This window comes from Fukomys damarensis, unplaced genomic scaffold (genome assembly GCF_012274545.1).
Source record: "Fukomys damarensis isolate Sample0158 unplaced genomic scaffold, DMR_v1.0_HiC HiC_scaffold_1, whole genome shotgun sequence".
Lineage (NCBI taxonomy): Eukaryota > Metazoa > Chordata > Mammalia > Rodentia > Bathyergidae > Fukomys > Fukomys damarensis.
Genome location: NW_022900913.1, coordinates 24268764 through 24291989, shown reverse-complemented (window position 1 = coordinate 24291989; position 23226 = coordinate 24268764). Strand labels below are relative to the sequence as shown.

General features: G+C 43.9%; 1 protein-coding gene across 1 annotated transcript in view; it reads right to left on the bottom strand.

Annotated features, from left to right (window-relative positions):
• The window catches only part of LOC104849116, a 32084-nt gene extending 22408 nt beyond the window's left edge, over positions 1 to 9676 (bottom strand). Inside the window, exons 1-3 of the mRNA XM_010605413.2 lie at positions 9547 to 9676; positions 1869 to 1950; positions 78 to 331 (exon numbers count right to left, since the gene is read on the bottom strand). Of these exons, the coding sequence (XP_010603715.2) occupies positions 78 to 331; positions 1869 to 1950; positions 9547 to 9676 (466 nt within the window). The remainder of the gene's footprint in view (positions 1 to 77; positions 332 to 1868; positions 1951 to 9546) is intronic.
• Between the last annotated feature and the right edge of the window lie 13550 nt (positions 9677 to 23226).

The following is a 23226-nucleotide window of genomic DNA, read 5'->3' as shown; positions in this document are numbered from 1 at the left end:
CTCTCGGCTCGGCCCACCGCTCCGGGGGCGTCCTCAGCAGCCTCCCCACCGCGTCCCTGCCCGCGGCCAGCACTCACCGGCACTGGGAGTCTGCTCCTCGCAGGCAGCGCTGGGGATCCTCGGAGCCTTCAGGATGGGTGGGGATTCCCACCCCCTGGTTAATTCGAGGGGCGGGAACTCCCTTCCTGGAGTGACAGGGACAGGGGGCGGGGATTCCCCAGCAGGAAGGACTAGGTGGGCGGGATTCCCCCGAGCAAGGCTCTGGGCGGGCAGGACGTGTCTCCCGGTGAACCAGCAGTCCCGGTGTGCCGGCTTCATAAACCTGGGGATCCTGGGAGGAAAAGATCCAGCGAGAAAGTGGCTCAGAAATTCCAAGCAGGTAGGTCTTGGAGCGCCACCTAGGTGGAAGTGTGCGAGCTAGGGGACTTGAAGTTGCTTTTGCATAGCATTTTACATAGATAGCACCCAGAAAAATGCCCATTGCCTTATCAAAGAATGGGGTGGAGAGGCCAAAGGAGATAAGAGCTTCCCCGCCCTAAACTATCCTTGACCTGTGGTCTTTAGGACGTCAAAGCTAATTTAGCACTAGTACGAGAATTTCGGGAGAGGGACCTCTTAGTACCTGGAGCTGCTTAATCCCCCAGTTAAGGCCTGAGAGGAAATCCCCAGGCCCCAGGTGATGGTCAGGGAACTCTAGAGCCGGCTGGGAACTCCTGCAGAGAAGACCGCCAGCACGAATTACAGTCGCCCTTGGCCTTGTTCCAGGTCACTCGAGAAAAGGAAGTCGGGATTTTCGGATCCTTCCTTTCCGTAGATTTTCAGGAAGGCCTTCAAATATTTTTAGTTCTTTTTTTGTCATCCTTGTCATTCTGCCTACCACAGGGAGAGGGTGATAAAAACATAATAGGGAGACTGCATAGCTCTGCAAATTAAGCTCTCTTAAGAGGAAAGAGCTGGTCTTTTTCAAGTACTAGCAGATAAGAGCAAAAAATATGAAAAAATACAAAACCTGGGATAATGAATAGTTGAATAATGCTTTTGACATTTTCTGGAGAGCGGTAATTGGAAATCTTTGCTTTGAGGGGGCTGGGGATGGGAATGGGGTGTGGCACAGTTGGGCTGCAGCTTTGCCCAGCAAGGCAATAAGCTCTGGTCTCTTGGGAGAGCAGATAGACATCACCTGCAAAGACGCCACAGAGCTGTGCACGGCAGCAGAGACAGAGAGGTCCCAAGGCATTTGGAGGTGGTATTTTGGGTAGGGATTGGGGGCGGGTTAGATTTAGCCCTTCTTCAATTTTTGTAATTCTCAGGCCAGAGAGATCAGTGCCGGCACAAATCCGAGAATCATGTATTAGGAGCTGTGCACTCTCAGACGTTCAGCTTCTCTTCCTATCTGCAAATAGAGAAAACACCTACACTGGGATTGCTGCAAGGGTCCACAGTGACACAATTATCAGCTCAGCATTTAGGAGGTGCTCCGTGAAATGGTAACTTGCCTAGAAAGGTTTTATTGGGATACCCCCAAAATGCTTCCATGCTGTAGAGGACTGGTGTTTTTCAGCTTGTTTTCCAGACCCAGGTTCATTTTCCACCGCTTTCTGTCAATCACTGGAGTCATGAAGGGTTCTCAGTCTTCTCAGACTCTGGATCCTATGCATGGCACAGGTCTACTTCCTCCAGCACCTACGGAAAGTTCGCTGAATAGACAAGCATGCAAGTGGAATTATCACAGAAACCATATTCATTATTATTTCCTACCACTCCGCTCCAATCCTTCCATTCCAGCCATGTACACCGAGCCTGTTTCCTCTGCCCGAATGACAACCTCACTCTCCTGTGTTTGCTGAAATCCCAGAGCTAAATGCTACGTCCTCTGGGACAGCTTGTCTGAGTACCAGTGCCGGTATCCAGTGTGCTCATCCTCATTAACTGCTGCAAAGGTGGCTCTTTCTGTGAATTGGTAACAAACCCTTGTCAGGTGTACTAAGTTGTAGTGATCAGTGTGCCGTCTCACATATTTCTAGCTTATGAGGTCCTGGAGGTAAAAGAACCTAGATCTTACTGTTTTCAGAGCCCAATGTGCTATAGTTTTCAGCCTGATAGCCATTCAGTAAATATTTGCTAAAGTAAAACAAAGTGTTAAATATATATGTGTATGTTATATGTGTAATGTATTATCCATAAATATGATATATTCAAATATACTCTTTTATCATCTGTCTCCTTCAGACTTGTCTTGCTGACCTGTTTAAAGTACTTCTAGTTTCAATCACTTTTCCTCTGATATTTTTCAGATATTTTTTGGTAAGTCCTTGGCTGCTAATAATAGCTCAGCTCACAAGGGGTCAATCAAATGCATGGAAATTTTGTTTTGCCCTTGCAGCCCTGTCAAATTGGAAAGTTGACAACTGAAGGCATTTATTTTCCAGTATGTGAAGATCAAAATGTAAATCCTTTCTGCCCCCTTGTTGAATATTTAGTCACAGATTAGTGCTTCTATCCATTTTGCTATTTTAATTTGTTGCTCATAATATAGATGATGTGGAGGAGGAGCTTGTATATAGAAAAGCCAAGACTTAAGAGCAAGGAAAGACTAAAATGATGAACAAAGGAAAAACATCAATTATCCTGGGCTACAATGTATCGGTGACAGATAAGAGAATGCATTGTCCTTTAGATAAGTCCAAGTAGCTTGCCAAGGACTGCAGCGGCATTTGGTTTACCTCTAAGCTTTCTCCTTCTATGAAGAAGAGTCTTCCCACCAGGTAGCTAGAACAGAACCTGGAAGCTTCATTCGCTCTTGAAAAGCGTGCTTTCCATCTTCCCACCTCAGCTGCTCTTCCAAGCACTTTTCCAGGGAGGAGAAGGAGCCTTAGTCAACAACTGGCTCAGTTCCCTTTCTCCTCCCAGCCTCTGTGGGTTCATTTTATCGCCAAAACAGATTCTAGCTTCCTGTTTACCTCACTAATTACTCTCTCCTTTCTTTCTTCTGTAAATTTCTGGCCAACTAAATCTTCTGTTCAAGACCTCATATTGGAATGAGCCATCCCCTGGCCAAAGAAAAGCTTAAACAAGCAAATAAATGAAGAACAACAAAAAGTAATAATAACAGTAAAATATTAATTCAGTGCATCCCCAACAGGACATTTCAGGATTCTTTGGAGATTTGATAATTCAGATACCTTAACCCCTCATCCCCTGAAATTACCCAAGTCTAGGTTTTTGTTGGGGGAAGTAAAAATGACAGAATGAAAATAACTGGGCATGGTGGCCCATGCCTATCATCCCAGCTCTTGAGAGGCTGAGGCAAGAGGATCATGCAAGTGTGAGGCCAGCCTGGGCTACCTAGTGAGTTCAAGGCCAGCCTGAACTACATAGCAAGACCCTGTCTGAGAGAGAGGGGGGGGGTCTAAGTTCACTTTCCAGTATTTGATCATCATGGTGATGGATTTTATTTTAAACCTGGATGAAAATTTTGTAATATTTATTTGATCTTAGACTTAATATTTTATAAGCCAATACACATCACAGATCTACATTTGATGCAGGCTCTCTTAAAATACATGTTTTGGGAAAGCTGGGCATGATAGTACTATCGGCATCTAAGTTAGGTAGAAATTAATAAGCAGTCAGGCAGGGCAAGGTAGGCCTGTGAGTTTGGGGCCAGCCAGAACTACATAAGTGATGTGTGTGTGTGTGTGTGTGTGTGTGTGTGTGGTTTATTGAGACAGGGTCTCACTGTATAGTTGAGGCTGGACTTGAACTCACTATGTAGCTCAGGATGCCCTTGAACCCAAAGTGATCTTCCTGTCTCAGCCTCCTGAGTTCTAGGATTACAGGTGTGCACCACCATGCCTGGCCTAAGGAAAAGATTTAAGAATTCAGGGCTGGTGATTTAGCTCAGTGGTTCCTCTGCCTGCCTCACAAGTGCAAGGTCCCAAGTTTGATCCCCAGTACAAAAACCAACAACAACAAAAAAGAGAAAATTCTTCATCCTATGAATATTGAAAATGAACTGGTTATATTGGCAAAGTAGGCTACATCTGAAATCCCAGCGATCTGGAAGGTTGAGGCAGAAGGATCTCGCGTTCAAGCTTAGTCTGGCAAACGTAGAAGTTCAGGGAGAACTTGTCTCAAAAATAAAACGATTGAAAGGGCTGGGGATGTAGCTCAGGGCAAAGTCCCTGTGTTCAATCTCTACTATCCTCCTCCCCAAAGATGAGAGTCATTGTGTTCTTGAGCAGACATTGGAATTTATGCAAATGTGCTTTGTCATGTTCAGTGTTGTCCAATATCACTGCACATGCAGAATGTGTGATGTTTGCTTCTCGTGGGCGCCCCCTTACTGAATACACTATTGGTGCATTTAAGCAACTAAGCTCATGTATTATTTCATTTCTTTGACTCTCGGTCTTCTACTTATACCAAGGAAACATCGATTGCCACAGTAACTCTTTTGTACCTTCCTTGGCAGAAAAAAATGAATGATACACTGGCAAATACAATTCAAATATTACTTATCACAGTCACAAGTTATATAGGTGTTCAGACAGTCTATAGAAAGTTATAAGGATGTTTGGGGGCTGGTGATGTAGCTCCAGGGTGGGGCCCTTGCCTAATATGTACAAGGCCCTGGGTCTGTCCCCAGTATTGAGGAAAAAAAAAGGAAGGTGAACCCAAGTAGGTTCTTATAGACTGCAGTGACATTTTGTTTACTTCTGAGCTTACCTGATCCTCACAGGCTATGTCACCAGCAAAATGAGGCTACAAAAAAAGGATTAGTAGAGGGAAACAGAGAGGTTCAGTTTTAATTAATATAACCCGTGCTTCGCATGTCTACGAAGAAGCTATTGTAGTCACACAGACACAGGTTTAGTTTTATATTTGGCCTGTGTCTTTGTTTCTATTTATACTTGGGAAAGGATTTGGGACTTAGAGCTTCTATCACATTGCCACAGTTGTGCTCCCCAGAAACCGAGAAGCTCGAGCCCTTCCCCAGTCCCGGTCCCCATGTTACAATTTAATGAAATCATCGAGTACCCACACAGGTAAACTATTGGCTACCTCTCTCACTTTGTGCACCACACATCCTCATTCCTTCCTCCTACCCCGTCTGCTGATCATCTTCCTGGTTCTGTGCTATACCACATACTTATGAAAAGGCAAACTTTTAAGTCAGTCAGATGGTAATTTTGCTCCTTCATCATTACTTCTTCTTCTTTTTTTTTTTTTTTTTTTTGTACTGGGGATTGAACTCAGGACCTTGTGCTTGTGAGGCAGGAGGCCAAACCACTGAGCTAAATCCCTGGCTGCATCATTACTTCTTGTTGTGGCTTGGGTCTAGATGTCTCCCCAAAGCCTCATGTGAGGCTTTTTCAGTGGTGGCTGGATCAAGAGTGTGTGATGCTGGGGTTGATTCATGGTACAATGCTAGGGTCAAGGGCACCAGGATTAAGGGTGTGAGTGCTACCTGCCGTGAGTAGTCTGGATAAGATATAAGGGACAGAAAGAATGGTGGTTGTTCCTTGTTATTTTGCTGCCTCTGCCCACTATTAACTGTTTCTCCTCTGCAATGCCACCTTGCCTCTGAGCCAGCTGATTATGGAAACCTGTGCAAACTGTGAGCTAAATAAACCTTTCCTCCTTTAACTTTGGGTGTCAGGTATTTTGTCTCAGCAATGAATAAGACAGAATTTGGTACCACAGAAGTGGCGTCATTGCTGAGACTGTACCTGACCCTGTGGTTTAGGAGCCTTTGGAGCTGGCTTGTGGGAAGGGGAAGAGTTAGGAAAGGTTTGGAGATGCCGGCTGAAAAAGTAGAGGTAGAAGGCCAAGGCTGTACTTTATGGAAGATCCTGGCAATAGCTCAGAACAGAAGGCTGATAGAAATCCTGCTGGTAAAATCCAGGCTTAGGAGATTTCTGATGCGAAGGACTGCACTGGCTGTTGGACTCCAGATAATGTGTCCTATGGCTTGGCAGAAGTTTACCTGCATTTTGCTTATGTCCAGAGACTGCCTGAGACTGCAGTAGGCTGGCAGATTAATTAATCTGGCAGAAGAAATTTCAAGGCAGTTTAATGTTGAGGTAGTGGCATGGCTACTATTAAAGGTTTTTAGTCAGATTTATGTTAAGAATTAAGAGAAAAGAGTCCAGCCGAATGATTTAAAATATTGTGAGTTTGGCTAAAGAGGAAGCGCCTGTTAAGTTGTGGCCTGCAAAGATGGAACAGAAGAGAAATTGGTCACTGCAAAGGCTAGCAAGAAAAAGCCAAGTACTTCAGAAGAAAACAGAGAAAAGCGGCCTGAGGACAAGAACCAGCAAGACTCCATCCTTTGTGGCCTCAGAGTTGCTAAAGTGAAAGACTGCTTTGAGAAGAGAGCCCCAGTGCACCATGTTCCAGAATGGCGGAGGCCTTGGGAAGTTGTTCCTTGGGATTGGGTTCATAGAGACTCAACCCCAACAGCCAAGAAAGAAGCCTGGCTACTGCTCCCGCTGGCAGCAGGCCTTGGTGTCATCCACATGGCGCTGGGTTCAGGTCCATGCATAATGCAAGAGTTGTGGGGCCAGGAAGGCTTCCACCCAGATTTCAGAAGAAGGCCTGGGAGGCCAGGCACTTTGGCCCTGAGAGGGCAGTGTGAAGCTGTGAGTGTGAAGCCAGAGCGGGAAACCCCAGAAGATTGGAGAAGCCCGGAACATGGATTGTTCGAGGAAAACTGAAAGGAGGGAGCAAAGCCAGCAAAAGAAAGAAGCCATGGAAGCCACAGCCACCAAAAGTGCCGCAGGGTTGGATACATCCAAGCCCTTTGAAGTTCACAGATTTCTGGGGATGCTGGAAATGGAACTGTGGGATTTAATATTTGCCCTGCTGGATTTGGGTCTTGCTTTGTTCCCATTTCTTGCTATCCCCCCCTTTTTAAAAAAAATTTAATTTACTGGTACATTCTAGGTAGACAGTACAGTTACATTCATTATTGGGATCTTGTACCTTTACATGCCAGGTCTTGGTTCTCATTTTTTCCCCTTGTCCTCACCCTCCCTTCACCCTCCCTTCCCCTCTACCCCTTCAAACACTTTAATTCCATTTTTACATTTTCTCATATTTTTTTTCCTTTTTCCTTATTCCCCATTCCCTATCTTTTTCACTGTCCCTACACCTTTGGTCTTTTTCTTCCTATTTGCTAAGTGTCCCATTAGGATCTTGAGTACTATTATAGTTTTTCACACCAAAGATACTATTCGGTATTTGCATATGTGTGCCTTATTTATTTCACTTAGAAGTATATCCTCAAAATGTACCCATTTAACTATGAATGAATCTAATTTCTCATTCTTTATGGCTGAGTAGTATTCCATTTTGTAGAAAAACCACATCTTTATCCAGTTTCCAATTGATGGGCAGATGGGCTGTTTCCAAGTTTTAGCTATTACAAACTGTGCCTCTCTAAACATGGGTGCGCATATATCACTGTGGTATGATTCTTTCACTTCTTTTGGAAAGATGCCCAACGGAGGGATGGTTGGGTCAAATGGAACCTCTAATACTAGTTCTTTGAGGTATCTCTATATTGATTTCCATAGTGGTTGCACCAGTCTGCACTCCCACCAATGGAGAATGGTTGCTTTCTCCCCACAACCCCACCAACATTTTTTATTGTGTGATTTCTTGATAGCAGCCATTCTTTGTGGGGTGAGGTGAAATCTCAGTGTTGTTTTCATCTGCATCTCTCGAATGACCAGTGATGTGGAGCATTTTTTCATATATTTACTTGCTACTTTTATTTCTTTGTCTGAGAAATGTCTGTTCATTTCAGATGCCCACTTTAGAATTGGGTCTTTATATTTGTGGGGGCTGGTTGTTTTGAGTTCTTTATATATTTTAGATAATAGTCCTTTGTCTGAGGAGCAGCTGGTAAAAAGCTTTTCCCACATTGTAGGTTGTCTCTGAGTTCTGTTAATGATTTCTTTTTCAGTGCAGAAGCTTTTTAATAAGATGAGATCCCAGTTGTTGATTCTTTCTGCTAGTTCCCATGCTGCTGAGGATTTGTTCATAAAGTCTTTTCCTATGTGAATGTCTTCCAGAAAGACAGAAAAGTGAACCTTAGAGGAAAATCTAAGGCAGAGTTGAAAAAGCAAAATTTTATGAAAACAAGGTCACTGTTAACTTGAAGATATGTAAAAACATCTCATTTAATTAGTTTTAACAAATGCTGACACCACCTCTTTCCAGTTGCCCATCAGAATGGATTCCCAGTTGGCTGCTTCTGGAAATAAATTCAGAGTATCATGCTCTTGGTTACCCGTTATTTAATTTGCTGGATCCATCTTATTTCTAGTTAATGGAATGCCACAAAAATATTTAGATGTCAAATTTTTTTCTTTTTGTTCAATTTTTCATGAGTTGCAAGAGAAATAAATCATCTTTCCCTCTTATTATATCCTTAACAGCAAAGCAAATTACTTTAAAATAAATAATTTGCTAGTGTAACTCAGAAAACCTGAACACCTGGAAACAAAGAAGGAAAACACAAAAGACCAAGGTCCCAGAATCCTAAAGCCCTAAGGAGCAGGAGATGCTGCGGTTCTGCGAGTGGCCCAGGAAGCTCTCCCTGTGGAACACAGCTTTATACTTCAGAAAGGCATGAAGATCACCAAGTGGCCTCTCCTTTGCCTATCACCTTGGCGGTGCTAATCCTGTCTATTGCATAATACATAATGCCAGGTTTTCATGACCAGAACACTGTACCTGAGGACTATGGGCTCTGAAGATGGAGACTGACTTCAAGGGCTGAGGTCACTCATGTTCCCTCTCAGGAAAGGTCAGGCGTGTCTTTGTTTCATGCCCCAGGAGAGGAAATATTCTCCCATGAATATAGAAGACTTATGAATTAATTCCTTATGATAAATTCCAAATTCTCCTCAAAGAATTTTGTTTCTCTTATTAAAGTCCTTTGAAACGGTCTGCTATCAGGCAGAATGTCATGGAGCTTATCAATATTGTATTTCCAGCATGAATCTGCAAAAAAAGTAATTTTAGAGATCAAAAGAATTCATAGAAAACATGATATCATAGAATGTCCCGTAGCCAAGTTTTCTAAGCTTGCTTTATTGAAGGTGCATAAGTATGTTTTTCTTTTTCTAACAGCGACTCACAAGCTCCTCCAAAACAAAATCTTTTTTTTTTCTTTCTTTCTGGAATTGTTAATTGATGAAACTATATTCAAAATTGAAGTGAATGGTCCAATTGCTACCATTTCCCAGTAGAGTTCTCTATTCAGTTGGAATTAGGTGAGGGGAGAGAGGTCCCAGGACACAAATTATGGAGGCAACTGTTCTCAGGGTCAGCCCAGCCCTTAAATGGGTGCCCAGCACAGATAGTGAGAGCTGCTGACATTTCTGCCCTCTCTTGTCTCATCCTCGTCTTGGCCTGGGGTCTCTGACAGAACACACAAAGTGCAGAAGATGTCAGGAAAGGCATGGACACTACTCAGTGGGGAAAGTGCAGCAGGGTGAGTAATAGCCCGAGAATCTAGGCTTTGCCACTGACCATGGGGATGAGCTTCCAAGAGCTGGCAAGCTGGGTCCAAACAGCGGACGCCATCATGCAAGGCTCCTTCCCTGCCTGCCAGCTCCTTCGCTCCCTCATAAATGACCACACAGGGTGTGAACACAACCATCGACCTTTTGCATACGGTTGCCAGAAGCTGTGCTGGCACCACCATACCCACACTTTGTTTTCTAAACATCCTCTGAGATCTTTACGCCTGCGTGTTCACAGCCTGTGTGAGCCCTAAATGATAGTGCCCTCTCCATTCGTTCATTGGCCTGTGTCCACTGTGAGCCTGTGGTGACTTGCTGTTTGCCTTGTTCTCCCCCATACTATCCTGCCTTGACTTGGATGCTGTTTTGCCTTCCACACCACCTCCCAAACCACTGAGCCAGCTAGCTCTCCCACCCCGTAACTGACAGGCATCCCCACTGCCTTAGCTGCTCCTCTCACACCCTTCCCAACACCAGGCTCCCATTCTCCACAGAAGACGCAGCTCCCCCGCCCCTTGTGGCGTCTGCCTATTTAATCACAACACATTCAATTTTATGACCCAACACCAAGAGTGGTGTGATGGGGACCCACCCTGATGGTCGATGGCCTGTTTTTCCACTACTTATCTACACTGTTGTGCTGGGATTGTGTCTACATGGAAAACTACCATCCAGGATGAACCTCTTCATCCTTGGGCTTCTTCTTGTCAGTTGAAGTATTGGTGTGGGGGGTTGAAAACCCAAAAATAGGAACCTGGGCTGATGATAAATTATTGGTTGTCCACCTCAGCTGGCTTATAGCAGTGTCCAGTAACTGGCTCTCTATTCAACCTACTCTTCCTTGTATGCAAGACGTAGTTCAAGACTTTTCTATTATGCACAAATATTTTACTTCTCTTTTCTTAACCTCTTGTCCTTCACTCTTCAAAAAAAACATTCTATCAATTCCTTCTCAGATACATGTAGGCTGGACCTTTCTGGCCCAAGCTACCCTATCCTTTGTCTACACCAAAGGCTGGCAAACACATTTTAGTGAAACACAAACATGGCTACTCATTTGCAGAGTACCTATGGCTGCTTGTAGTACAAGAGTAGAATTAGGTAGCTGTCACAGAGATCTTGTGGCTCACGGAGCTGAAAATATTTACTCTCTGGTCAGGAAAACTTTGCACTGTTCTACACTATTGCAAGAACTTCCTGCACGGCCTGTGCCGAGGTTCATGCTCTGTTCTCAGATTCATTCATTCTCCATAGTACAGCTGGTCGTTTTCCAAAATGTCTTCTCACCATGCCCAGGAAATTCTGAAGAACAAAGCTCACACTTGGGATAAGATGCATATCCCAGCTGGGAACGGTAGCCCACATCTGTAATCCAGCATTTTGGGAGGCTGGAGTGGGAGGACTGTTTCATGCTCACCCTGGGCAACTTAGTGGCTTAGTGAAACCTGTCTTTAAAAAAAAAAAATTAAAGGGATGGGATGTAGCTCAGCGTGCAGTCCCGGCTGGGTTCAATCTCCAATGGGTACCTCAGTAAGTCAGTAAATCAGTCATATACCCATCCCCTTCCCAGCCTGGTTGGCCCGGTATGATTGTCCCCATGTGCCTCTCCACCCTGCCCTTGTGCACCCTGCTTCTTGCTCACTGTCCAGCAGTGCTTTCTGCCTTTCTCTTCCTCCAGAGCATTGTCCTCTTGCGTTCCATGGAACCTGGGACTTTTCATTTCCTTTGCGTGGAGGCTCCTTCTTCTCTCTCAACTTGCCCTTCATCCAGTTCTTTGGGACTCTGCTTAAACCTAATTGTTCCAGGAAGCCTTTTCTTTCTCCCAGATTAGGTTAAGTGCCCTGTTTCCGTGACATTATGTTCTTTTAATTTTCAAGCTCTTAACTCAACTGCTCTCAACTGTTTTTGAAATTGTCTGTTTAATGTTTGCCTTTTCAGATCGAGTGCATGCCACATGATAGAAAATTGTTTATCTGGTTTAGAGAAGTCATCTTCAGTACCCGACACAGTGCCTGGCACAGGACAGCTATTTAGAAAATACTTGTTGAATGAATGAGTGATTAGCAATGTTGTGAGCAGCTGAGGTGAGGATAATGGGGGAATAGTCACATACCACTTAGTTCATTGCCTGGGCCTGGCAAAAGTGACATAACATTTATATAATTTTTATTATTATTCTGGACTTCATGTTTTGGCAGAGAGAGAGAGAGAGAGAGGAAGAAAGAAAGAGAAAGAAAGAAAGAAAGTGGAGGAGAGAGGGAGAACTTCAAGAGTGTTTTTATTCTTGTCCTGTGTAGGATAAACTGTTCTTCAGTTTTCTTCTGTTTGGCAGTCCATAACAAGCATACTGGTTTTTCATGATGTGAGAACTGTTAAAAAACCAATATATCCAAACCTGGAAGATGAAAATTATGTCAACATGTGGTTCCTCTCTGCTGGATCATCCCTATTGACCTCCTGATTTCCTTCCTCCATTCTCTACTATGCTCTAGGCCTCAGGAGACTGACCTGTTGTCTGTCTCCTTTGCCTTCTGGCTGGGTCTAACCAGCAGGTATCAGTGGCCAGCGAATGGAGGTAGAAGAAGAGCAGGAGAAAAAGGGCATTAAAAAGTCTGACTCCTGGGTTGATGGTGACTTTGCTCTTCTCCCTGAGGAGAAGCTCCTAGCGGGTGAGTGGGGGCTTTTCTAATTGGCCATTTTCATGGTCCCTCTCTCTTTAGGACTACTTCCTTTTGCTTATTCTGGCCTGGCAGACTTCACCATCTCTCTGGCTCCCCTTAACCTGTCCACACCTTTGTCAATTAAATTCTCCGCAGTGATTGCTGCTCAAGTGTGCTATTGTGTTCTGATAGGGCCCTGACTCATATAATTCTATTGCCTAAATAAATATCATGAGGCTATTTCAAGTGGTTCTCACATGCTTCTGCAGATCACTCTGCCACTTCTCAGCAAATCTGCAAGCTTGGTTGATGTCACCTGATCTCAGGTGCTATTGTGCCCATCTCTCAGGTAGGCAAGTGGCACGCGGAAGTAACCGAAGGGATGTACTGTCCGCACTTCCAGAGCTTGGCAGTGACAGAGTCAAACTTGAACCTTGGCTCTGAACCTCATCGACTGACCTGCAAGCTTCATTTCAGTTATTCCCTCCCCACCCGTCAGAAGGTGGACAACTGAGATCCTGGATAAATCATTCTTGGCGAGAAAGCCCACTGCTGTGAGTCTACTCCAGGTGAACTCTGAAGCTTGCGCATGTGCAGCTGGCTCTGTGCCCCAATTTAGAGCAGGTCCGGGAAGCATTCCCAGATGGCTCCTGGATGCCTTTGCTTTTTCTGGCTGCATTCCTGGGGAAGGTGGGAAAACACACATAGGTCTCCTAGCTGCAAACCCAAGCAGAGCGCACACTGTCATATCTTTAGCAGATGATAACATGTGAAACACAGACAGTGAAGGACTGGAGAGAGACATAACCATCCAGCTGAACTAATTTACTCTTTAGAGCCAAGGGACAGGCAGACTAGAAGACCCTTTGTCCTCTTGAAGAATTGATTGTCCTTTTTGAAAATGGCTGCCCAAGGTTTCAAGTAAATCACAGAAAACCCATCATTCTATGTTGCAATTCTCCTTCGAAAAAGAAAAAGTTCTGCTCTTGGTTAAAAAAAAGGGAGAGGGGCTCAGTCACCAATTTTCATAAACTGCCATTTAAGATACAAAAAATGCAGAATTAATGTTGATTTATCTCCTTTTGGGGGGCAGGAGGCAGTTCTCGTGGAGAGACAGGATGAGCCATAATTAAGTGCAGACCCTGAACTGGGTTTGAATCCCAGTTCTGCCACTACCTAACTATGCGATCTTGGGAAAATACTTTACTCTCTCCGGGTCTTTGTTTCTTCATCTGTGGAATGAGATAATGAGGGTATCTACCTCACAGGGTTGGCATGGAGATTAAATGAGTTATTATGAGGCAAGCCCTCTGAACAATGTGAGAAAGACTATAGCAATATTGGAGGAAATTGTTATTTTAATAATTATTCATTTGTGTTTCGATAGACACAATAGGAATGTTGATAATTCCGTGATTTCTCATCATGCTTTGGTGAAAAACACCTTCTGGGGTGAAATAACAAAATGTAAGATGCTTGGCTAGCACTGCTGATTGTCAGATCTGGGGAATCTGGCTTACATTTTAGCTGTCATCAGGAAGATCATATACCTGGGAGGCTATTCACTGGAGAAGCGCACTCCGATGCATGGACTCAGCCTGACAAACTAATCGGCTTTGCCTGAAGAGCGGGGGGAAGCACCAGGCAGTCTCACCTATAGGACTGATTTAGAATAAAGAGATGCCACTCACCTGTCACTGCTACCCGAAGGCTTACTGTGATTCCCCACCCATCATACTCAAAGGTCCTTTCACTTGGGCATCTGTTCCACAAGGTAAACGCACTCATGTGCTCCTCACAAGCTGGATTACCATGAGTTCTTCTCAGTCCTCCCTTGTCTTTGATTTCCCATTTGAAATCAGTGACCCACCCAGTTTTCCAAGCTTTGGTTTTCTCTGCTGCCTCTCAACTGAAACACAAGCCCTCCTGGTCGCAGGAAGTGCACTGTGTCTCCAATAGTCCCTCTTCGGGAAGTCCTCATATTCTTAATGAAAACACTTCAATTTCCCAGGGAACAGTCAAGAGGTAGTAAGAGAGGCTATCCTTTCATATCTCAGCAATAATGACCAATTTTCATTAAGTTCTTGTATGTTAGGCACTATGTTGAGCACTTTATGTAACATTTTCATTTAATTCTCACCGTAATGAGATAGACATAGGAGTTCATTATCTGAGTCCTTAGATCAGCATAGTACTACAGAAATGTAATAGGAATCACCAATGTGGGCTACTGCTGAGGGTGGATAGGGGTTACATATGTCTCCCAAGAATTCATGTATTGCTGGAAGCTTAGTTTCTAAAGTGGGAGGACTGGTGGAACTTTTAAGAGGTGGGGGTTAGCGCAGGGCAATGAGATCATTGAAGGCGATGTTCTCATAAGGGATTAACGCTAGTTTTGCAGAGTGAGTTAGTTCCCACCAGAGTGAATTTTTTCATGGTACTAGGGATCGAACCCAGGGCCTTTGCACTGAATCACAAACAGCCCATTAAAAAATTTTGATACAGGGTAACCCATTTTCCAGTCCCCCTGCTTTCTCTCTAGACACTACCTTCCTCTCAATAATTTTTCCTACTCTTAACCTCTGTTGTTCCTAGAATTCATTCCTTGATTTTAGAGAACATGAACTCCCATTTTGGATATCTAGTAGGTTTCGGAGTTACATCCCCCCGCATATCAATATGAATAAGAAGCAGAACAACACTGTAAAGGACCCCTGTTACCTTTGCTGCCTTGTGAGCACCATGTTGTTTCTCCTCTGTGACGCCTGTTTGCCATCCCTGCCTTGGAGCCAGCTAATCATAGACTGAAACGTCTACAAACGGTGAGCAAAATAACCCTTTAACTTTGGGTTGAATATTTTGTCTCAGAAACGAGAGAACAATAAGTAATACAGAAATTTGGTACCGGAGAAGTGGGGTCATTGCTGTGGCATTATCTGGCCATGCGGCTCAAGAATCTTTGGAACTGGCTTGTGTGAATGGGAAGATCTAGGAAAGATTCAGAGGTGTCCACTGTGGAAGTAGAGCTGGAACATCGTAGGCTGTTCTGTATGGGAGGAGATTCTGGTCAAAGCTCAGAAGAACAGAAAGCTGATAAAGACCCTGATCAGAAAGCTTCTGCCGGGAAGGACTGCATTGGCTATTGGGACGCCAGATGATGTGTGTTCTGGCTTGACAGAAATCTTGTCTGTATTTTGTTCATGTTCAGAGACTTTGCCTGAGACTGAGACTAAGGGTAGTGGACTAATTATCTTGCAGAAGAAATTTCAAGGCTGTCTAATGTTGAGGCCCTGGTACAGCCATTGTTGGGCGGCTTTCTAGCCAGATTTACATTGAGAATCAAGAGCAAAGAGCCCAGCAGAATGATTTTAAATGTTTTGAGTTTGGCCAGAAAGGAAGTTCCAATAAAGCTGTAGACTGCAAAGATGGATCCGAGGAGATCTTGATTGCTGAGAAGAAACAGGAGAATGGAAAACATGGCCTAGGGGCATCACAAGAAGTATCAGGACTCCACACTTTGCAGCCTCAAAATTGCAAAAGTGAAAGACTGCTTTGAGAAGAAAGCTCCAAAGCACCGTGTTCCTGAATTGCAGTGGCAGCCTAGAGAATAGGGCTCAGAGTCCTCAGTCATCCAGGCACTGGACCCCTACAGCCAAAAGAGTAGGAAGCCCGGCTACTGCTCCAGCTGGCAGCAAACCTGGACATTAACCAGGTTTGGTTTTAGGTGTATGCAAAATGCAAGAGTTGTGGGGTTAGGAAAGCTTCCACCCACATTTCAGAAGAAAGCCTGGGAGACCAGGTAGTGTGCCTCTGAGAGGGCAGTGTGTGAAGTGTGAGTGTGAAGCCAAAGGTGCAGTGTGTAAGGTCAGACTGAGCATGATTGAGGCCATCGAGGCAGGCAAAGTCTTAAGCAACACGCTGTACGTTTATTGCCATTTCGGTGCAGATGGGCCAAGGGTGAGAAGACTGTTGGCACTGAGAGGAGGGTACTCATAGGTGATGTGGGGCATTTTAGGCAGGGGAGGGGGCATGGTCAAGAGGGTAGAAAATTTTGGAGTCCCATGGTTGATGGGCCTGGGGCTGGCTGATAAATAAGTCAGTGGTGAAAGCAGGAGGGCAGCTGCTGGCTTCTTGTTATCTCTGTGCTCTTGTGGATGCGGTACTGGGTCTGCTTGGGCAGGGGTCCGACTTGGGGGACCTGCCCCAGTGGAAACCCCAGAAGCCAGGACTGTGGATCTGAGGAAAGCTGCAAGGAGGAAGTGGAGCCCGCCCAGGAGAGAAGCCATGGGAGAAACAACAGGCAGTGCCGTAGGGGTGGAGCCACCCAAGTCCGGTGGACTTCACAACTTGCCACAGATTGCCTTGGATGCTAAAATGAAACTACAAGATTTAATGTTTGCCCTGCTGGATTTTGGTCTTACTTTGTTCCCATCCCTTGTTATCTCCTGAATGTAACTTTTGGAAAGAAAATGTCTATCTTGCATCATTGAATGTTGGAAGTGTTTAACTTTCTCTTCATTTGTATAGGGACTTATAGCTAAGAGTTTGTTTTAAATCTTAGCGGAGGCGTGGGACTTGGACTTTTCAGCAATGACGAAACTGTTAGGACTTCGGCAACTCTTAGAGATGGACTAAGTACCTGCTGCATACAGGGATGCACGTGAGTCTTTGGGGGCCAAGGGCAGAATGTTGTAGATTGTGTCTAGATGCCCCCCGAAAAGCCTCGTGCAGTCTTTTTTGAAGGTAGCTGTGATTTACTAAACCAGTAAATGCGAGTGACTGGTTTGGAGAATAAGATAAAAGGAGCAGAAAGACACTTTTGAGATCCCTTGCTACTTTTTGCTGTCTTCCACTGCCATGAATGGGTTCCCTTGTTACCTGCTGCCTTGTGTGTGCCACGCTATTTCTCCTCTGTGATGCCTGTTTGCCATCTACTCTGCCTTGGAGCCGACCAATGATGGACTGGAACCTCTATGAACTGTGAGCTAAACAAACCCTTTCCCCATGAAAATAAATAAATAAAAATTTTGAGACAGGGTCTTGCTAAATCACTAAGTTGCCCCGGTGGGTTTGAACCTGCAATCCTCCTGCTTCACTTTCTTAAAGTGCCAGATTATAGGCGTAGTCCTAGCTTAAGTGCAAATTGTTCAAAAGAGCAAGAGAGGCCCTTTTTGCTCTTTAATTTTTTGTCTTGTCTTGTGACTGTTTTTGCTTGTGCTTTACCTAGAATTCCACCTGCTATGAAGCCCTCACCAGAATGCTGAATTGTTGGGAACAACTGATTATGGACTCTAAGCCTCCAAAACTATGAGCTAAATAAATCTCTTTTCTTATGCATTGCCCAACCCCAGGTTTTGTATTATAGCAACAAACCATTACAACTACATATAGAATTCTGAGTTTTCTAGTTTCCAAATTCTAAACAGTAACAAAAAACAGGGAAAACTAATTTCCTTAATATATTTTATTTAGCCCAACATACCTTAAAAATTGGCATTTCTGCCAGGTGTAAAGCTGCACACTTATAATTTCTGCATTTGGGAGGCTGAGGCAGGAGGATTGCTGTTAGTCTGAACACAACATGAGCTACATAGCTAGTTCAAGGTCAGCCTGATCTACAAAGCAAGACCCTGTCTCAGTAAACAAAAATACAGCACTTCAATGTGTAATTAATATAAGTTACTAATGAGCTATTTTACATTCTTTTTGTATACCAAGTTGTCTAAATCCTAATTCCAGATGGTCAGTTTAGAAGGAATGAGGGAACTAGGAAGTCATTATTTGTCAAACACCACAGTAATAATTTTTTGTTAGTACATATTTATATGTAACTATTATACATTATGATCACATTCTTTGTGGGGAGCTGGTACAGGTACGTAACACATCTTTTTCTTTCTCATTGGGTTTATTGGTACATTGTAGGTATACAGTACAGTTACATTCATATTGGGATCTTGTACCTTTACACGACAGGTCTTGGTTCTCATTTTTGCCCATTCTCCTGCCCTCCTTTCACCCCCCCCCACTCTTCCCTATTTACAAAAACTTTGTTTCCATTTTTCATTTTCTCATATTTTTCTTTGCTGTTCATTTCCCCTTCCCTGCTGCCCTCTTCACCTCGAGATCCCCTTCCCATTTGTGAAAGATATATCCCTGTTTCCTATTATCTATCTTTTCTTTTTTTTGCTCTTAAATTATTTATAATTTGGGATTTTCATAGAATAGAAGCCATATGATATTTAAGCTTGTGTGTCTTATTTATTTCTCTTAACATTATGGTCTCCAGGTGCATCCATTTTCCTACAAATGACTCAAAAATTATCCTTCTTTACAGCAGAATAGTAAGAACAGTACTTCATTATGAGTAAATATCACATTTTCTTTATCTGTTCATCTGTTGATGGTCATACAGGCTGTTTCCAAAATTTAGCTACTAAAAGTTGTGCTACTATAAACATGGGTATGCTTATACCACTGTACTATTTTGTCCTAACTCTTTTGGGAAGATACCTAGAAGGGAGTTGAATGGAATTCTACTTTTAAGTTTTTGAGGACTCTCCATATGGAGTTCCATAAAGATTGCACTAGTTTATATTCCCACTAACAATGTAGAAGGCTTCCTTTTCCCCCTGCAGCCTTGCCAGCATTTGTTATTATTTGATTTCTTGATGATAACTATTCTTTCTGTAATAAGGTGCTATCTCAGTGTTATAATTTGCATTTCTGTAATGGCCAAAGATGTTGAACAGTTTTTATGTATTTATTGATCATTTATACTTCTGAGAAATGTCAATTCAATTTGGTTGTCTGTTTTCTGATTGGGTCTTTTATTTGGGGGGGGTCTTTTTTTTTGAGTTCTTTATACATTCTAGACATTAGTCACCTGCCTGAGGAGTAGCTGGCAAGAACTTTTTACATTCTGTAGGATTGTATCTCCACTCTATTGGTTGTTTCCTTTTCTATGCAGAAGCTTTTTAATTTGATATGATCCCATTCGTTGATTCTTGATGTTATTTCTTGTGCAAGTAGGGTTTGTTTAGAAAGTCCTTACTTATGCCTATGTCTTGAAGAGTCTTACCTATTTTATATTCCAGCGGATTGTTTCTGTTTTTGTATTTAGGATTTTGAACCATTTCTATTTCGTTTTGCTACAAGGTGATAAATATGGGCATTGATTCAATTTTCTGAATGTGTGTAACTAGTTTTAACAGCACTATTTATTAATGAGCCTTTTTTCTCTGGCATATGCTTCTGCCCCCCCCTTTTGTTTTGTTTTTTATTTTTGGCCCCTTTGTCAAAGATTAGGTGATTTAATGTGCCTGGGATGTTTCTGCATCTTCTGTTCTGTTCAATTCATAATTGTGTCTGTTTGGGGGCCAGCACCACACCGTTTTTATAACCGTACCTTTGTAATATAACTTGAAATCCAGGATTGCTAATGCCTCCTTCTTTCTTGTTTCCAAGATTGCTTTTGCTATTCTGAGTCTCTTCTGATTCCATATGAATTTTAGAAGTGATTTTCCTAGTTTACCACAGTAATATTGATGCTTTTGAAATTCACCCATTAGACAATGGAAGTTTAAATTCATTTACACATTCCATACTCTCAAAGTATGTCAAGATGCTAATTATTTCTAGTTGTTTCTCTAATTAGAAAGTGAAATGGTCCTGTGTATTGGAGACACCAGCAGACACCATCTCAACAGTGATCAGTTTGCATCCTGTTGTGGAACCTATCAACATCATACACAACGAGATGGGTACTCAGAGAGGTATACAGCATCATTTGTATGGTCTTCCCCAAACTCTGTAGCCTCAGCCTAGTCAGTCATGAAAACACATCAGAAACACCCAAATTGAGGACAATGTACAAAATACCTGGCCAGTACTCTTCTAAAATGTCATGGTCATGAAAGAGAAGGAAGAACTTGGGAACTATCACAGACTAGAGGAACAAAGGAGAAACAATAACTGAATATAATGTGGGATCCTGAAACAGAAAAATGAAGTTAGGGAAAATAGGTACAGTTTAAAGAAGGTCAGTAATTTACTTAAAAAGGAGTATAGCTCAGTGGTAGACCACAAGCTTGGCATGTGTGGGGCCTAAATTCAATCCTTAGCCCTACAAAATAAAAACAAAGCTGGGGGTTGGTTGTATTCTCCTGTAATTCCAGCTACTTAGGAGGCTTAGGTGGAAGGATTGCATGTTTCAGGCCAGCCTGAGCAATTTAGAAAGATTCTGTTTGAAAATAAAAAATAAAAAGGGCCACCCTGTAGCTCAGTGATAGAGTTCTTGCCTAACCCCAGCACTGACTTAGAGAGTCACACACACACACACACACACACACACACACACACACACACACACAGATTGAAACTTAGATAATATCAGTGGGGTAACATTGCATATTAAAATGCAGCATAAGTTATAATTCCAGCCCCAGCCCCTAGTTACCACACTTGCGTTTGGGAGGTTGCTTTGGAGAGAGTGGGGAATGAAATAGGGTGTGAGTATTTTCTCTCTGCTCACACGCTGGCACGTGGAAGCTGGATGGTATGAGATTTCTTTTAGACTCATCTTTACCCTAAAATGACCCTTGATCAATTGGGAAGCAGCCAATCTCCTAGTAACCTATTGCACTGACAGCTTGAGGAACGGCAACCGGGTAGCAGGGAATAAATAGCTCCCTGTGTCAGCACATGACAGGGTCCAAAATTTCCTTGTGGTCCAATGTGTTATTTTTCCTGAAATTTGCAAGACAAGTTGTGCTCTATCCCGTTGAACTCAGGTGGGCTGAGATCCTGCATAGACCCCTGTCTTCCTCATCACAGCCCTTCTGCCATGATGATTAAGAAAGACAAGGAAGGAATGTATGGGGATGGGGTGAGAGCGACCTTTCCCCAGTTTGATATCCCACAACTTTGGTGGCTCCTTGCTAATTCTTCACAGTTCTAGATATTTCCTTTTTCTCGGTGTCTTAGCTTTGATTCTTCAAATCCCACAGGGTAGAGACTCCGATGGTGTGTAGTTTACTATGCTGTGCTTTCAGGAAAGTCCATCATCTGGGAACTGTCTCAGTTAAGAAGAGCGCCTTGTCTGAGGGGACACACCCTTTCTGGGTCAGAATAAAGACCCAGGGCCCTTGCTTCCCCTCAGAACAACTCTGAAGACTCATCCCAGCCTCCTTGTGAGGTTAGCTGACCCTCTGGGGACTGCATCGCACACCACCTCTTCCCTCTGAGCACATCTGCTCCCTTCCCTTCCTTCCAGGTGCTGATCCCAGCAGCTCTCCCCAGCAAGCTTACCACAGGCAGACCTCCGTCTTGGAGTCTGTTTCTTGTAAGACTCAGCTCAGGACCTACTTTCTTCTCCATTTTCCCATCCTGCATTGCCTGTGTGAAGGTCCTCTCTTTCTCCTGGCCTCTCTTAGCATTTCCTCTGGGATCATGATTAGTTTGATCTCCAATTCAAGGGACAAGTTTCTCCTCCCCGTATGCATGATTAGCCACCTAATTCTGCCAAAGGGAAAAAAGATTCATTCTGCTATCACCACACCTATCCATCCCACCTCCACCTGCAGCTTCCCACAGACCTGACAGAGTTGGGTGGAGATGGGGAAGGCACACTCTCAATGTGAGCCCCATCTTTAGAGAAGCTTAACCTGCTCCAAAACTCCTCGCTTACTAGAAGGTAGGATATCTTGAGTGATTATTCCTGGGCCAAAGTTGCGGCAGTTCCCACAGCATGGCTTTGGCCAAGAAGCTTTGCTACCCACCTGCTGTTATGTTAGGTTGGCACAGCAAGCCCAAAGGCTCCAGTCACCCGTCCTTGTCCGTGTGTGAAGAAAAAACGGTTATCAGTACTGTACGTGGAGAGGAATCAGAGTAGAACAGAGGGGCAGCTGTGCTGTCAATGTGAGTATCAACTATCCACAGAGTAGAAAAGGGCAAAGAGGAGCCAGAGAAAGGTGTGGATCCAGAGTCATCTCACGGTGTGGAACACTGAGAAGAGGAAGGATGGCATGCATAGGAGGAGACCTGAGCTCAAAAAGTGGAGGTACTAGATTGCCACTGCGCAGGGGTGCAAGGGAGGCTGTACTGAGCAGAGACGTGGGGAAGAAAGTTAATGACCCAGCAGAGTGGGAGAACACGCATCAGGGAGGCTACGTAGTTCAGTAACAAAAGCACAGATGCTAGGCAGAGAACAAAGTCCCCGACCCCTTTCTTGTGGAAGTGCCCTGGGGCTCCAAGACAAACTCAAAACAAGGGGCTCCATAGACAAACTCAGAACAAAGTGCTTGTTAGGACCAGCCTCAGCCTAAGTGCCAGCTTTGCGTGGCATCTGATCCACAGGGGTATTCATAGTCCCAGACACAGCGTGCTGTGCCTGGCAGTTGGAACAGGGACATCTCACATGACTCTCTGGGCTTAGGGGGCTGCTGAATCTCTCCTGGGAGATGCACAGAGACAAGCAGCTCCCTTGCTAGCCCCACACCCATGAACAGTGTACCATCCCAGGGGAATCTTCCCACACCTGCCCCCAAAAGAGCAAGGTGTAAAGTGCACTCAGTCACACGTACTCTTCAAGAAACTCTTTTGGTAGAAAGGTAGAAAAGAAGAGTTGCTGGAGCTAAACATGGTGGGCAGCCTAAGCCAGGGACACAGGCCGAGGCCACCTCACCAAGCAGGTTTCCTGGCCTTTGGTGTATTGTGGTTGTTGTTATTGTTGCTAGGTACCTTGTGAAATTTCAGATGACACTGATTTGCACAGGATCTTCCCACAATGGATCATAAATGCACCAAGGAACTGGGCCAAGGCTTATGCCTTTTCTATTAATTAAAAACCAAAGCTCCCTGAAGAAAATCTACTGACCTAGAAATTAAGACAAGCACAGTGGGAAATTAAAGGGAGGGAAAAAAAAGCCAAATTTCTCCATTTTTCTCTGCTTGTCCATTTTCTAACAGCCCTTCAAAAATGCTTTTCATACCCATACAATCCATAGAGTTCCAATGAGAACTGAGAA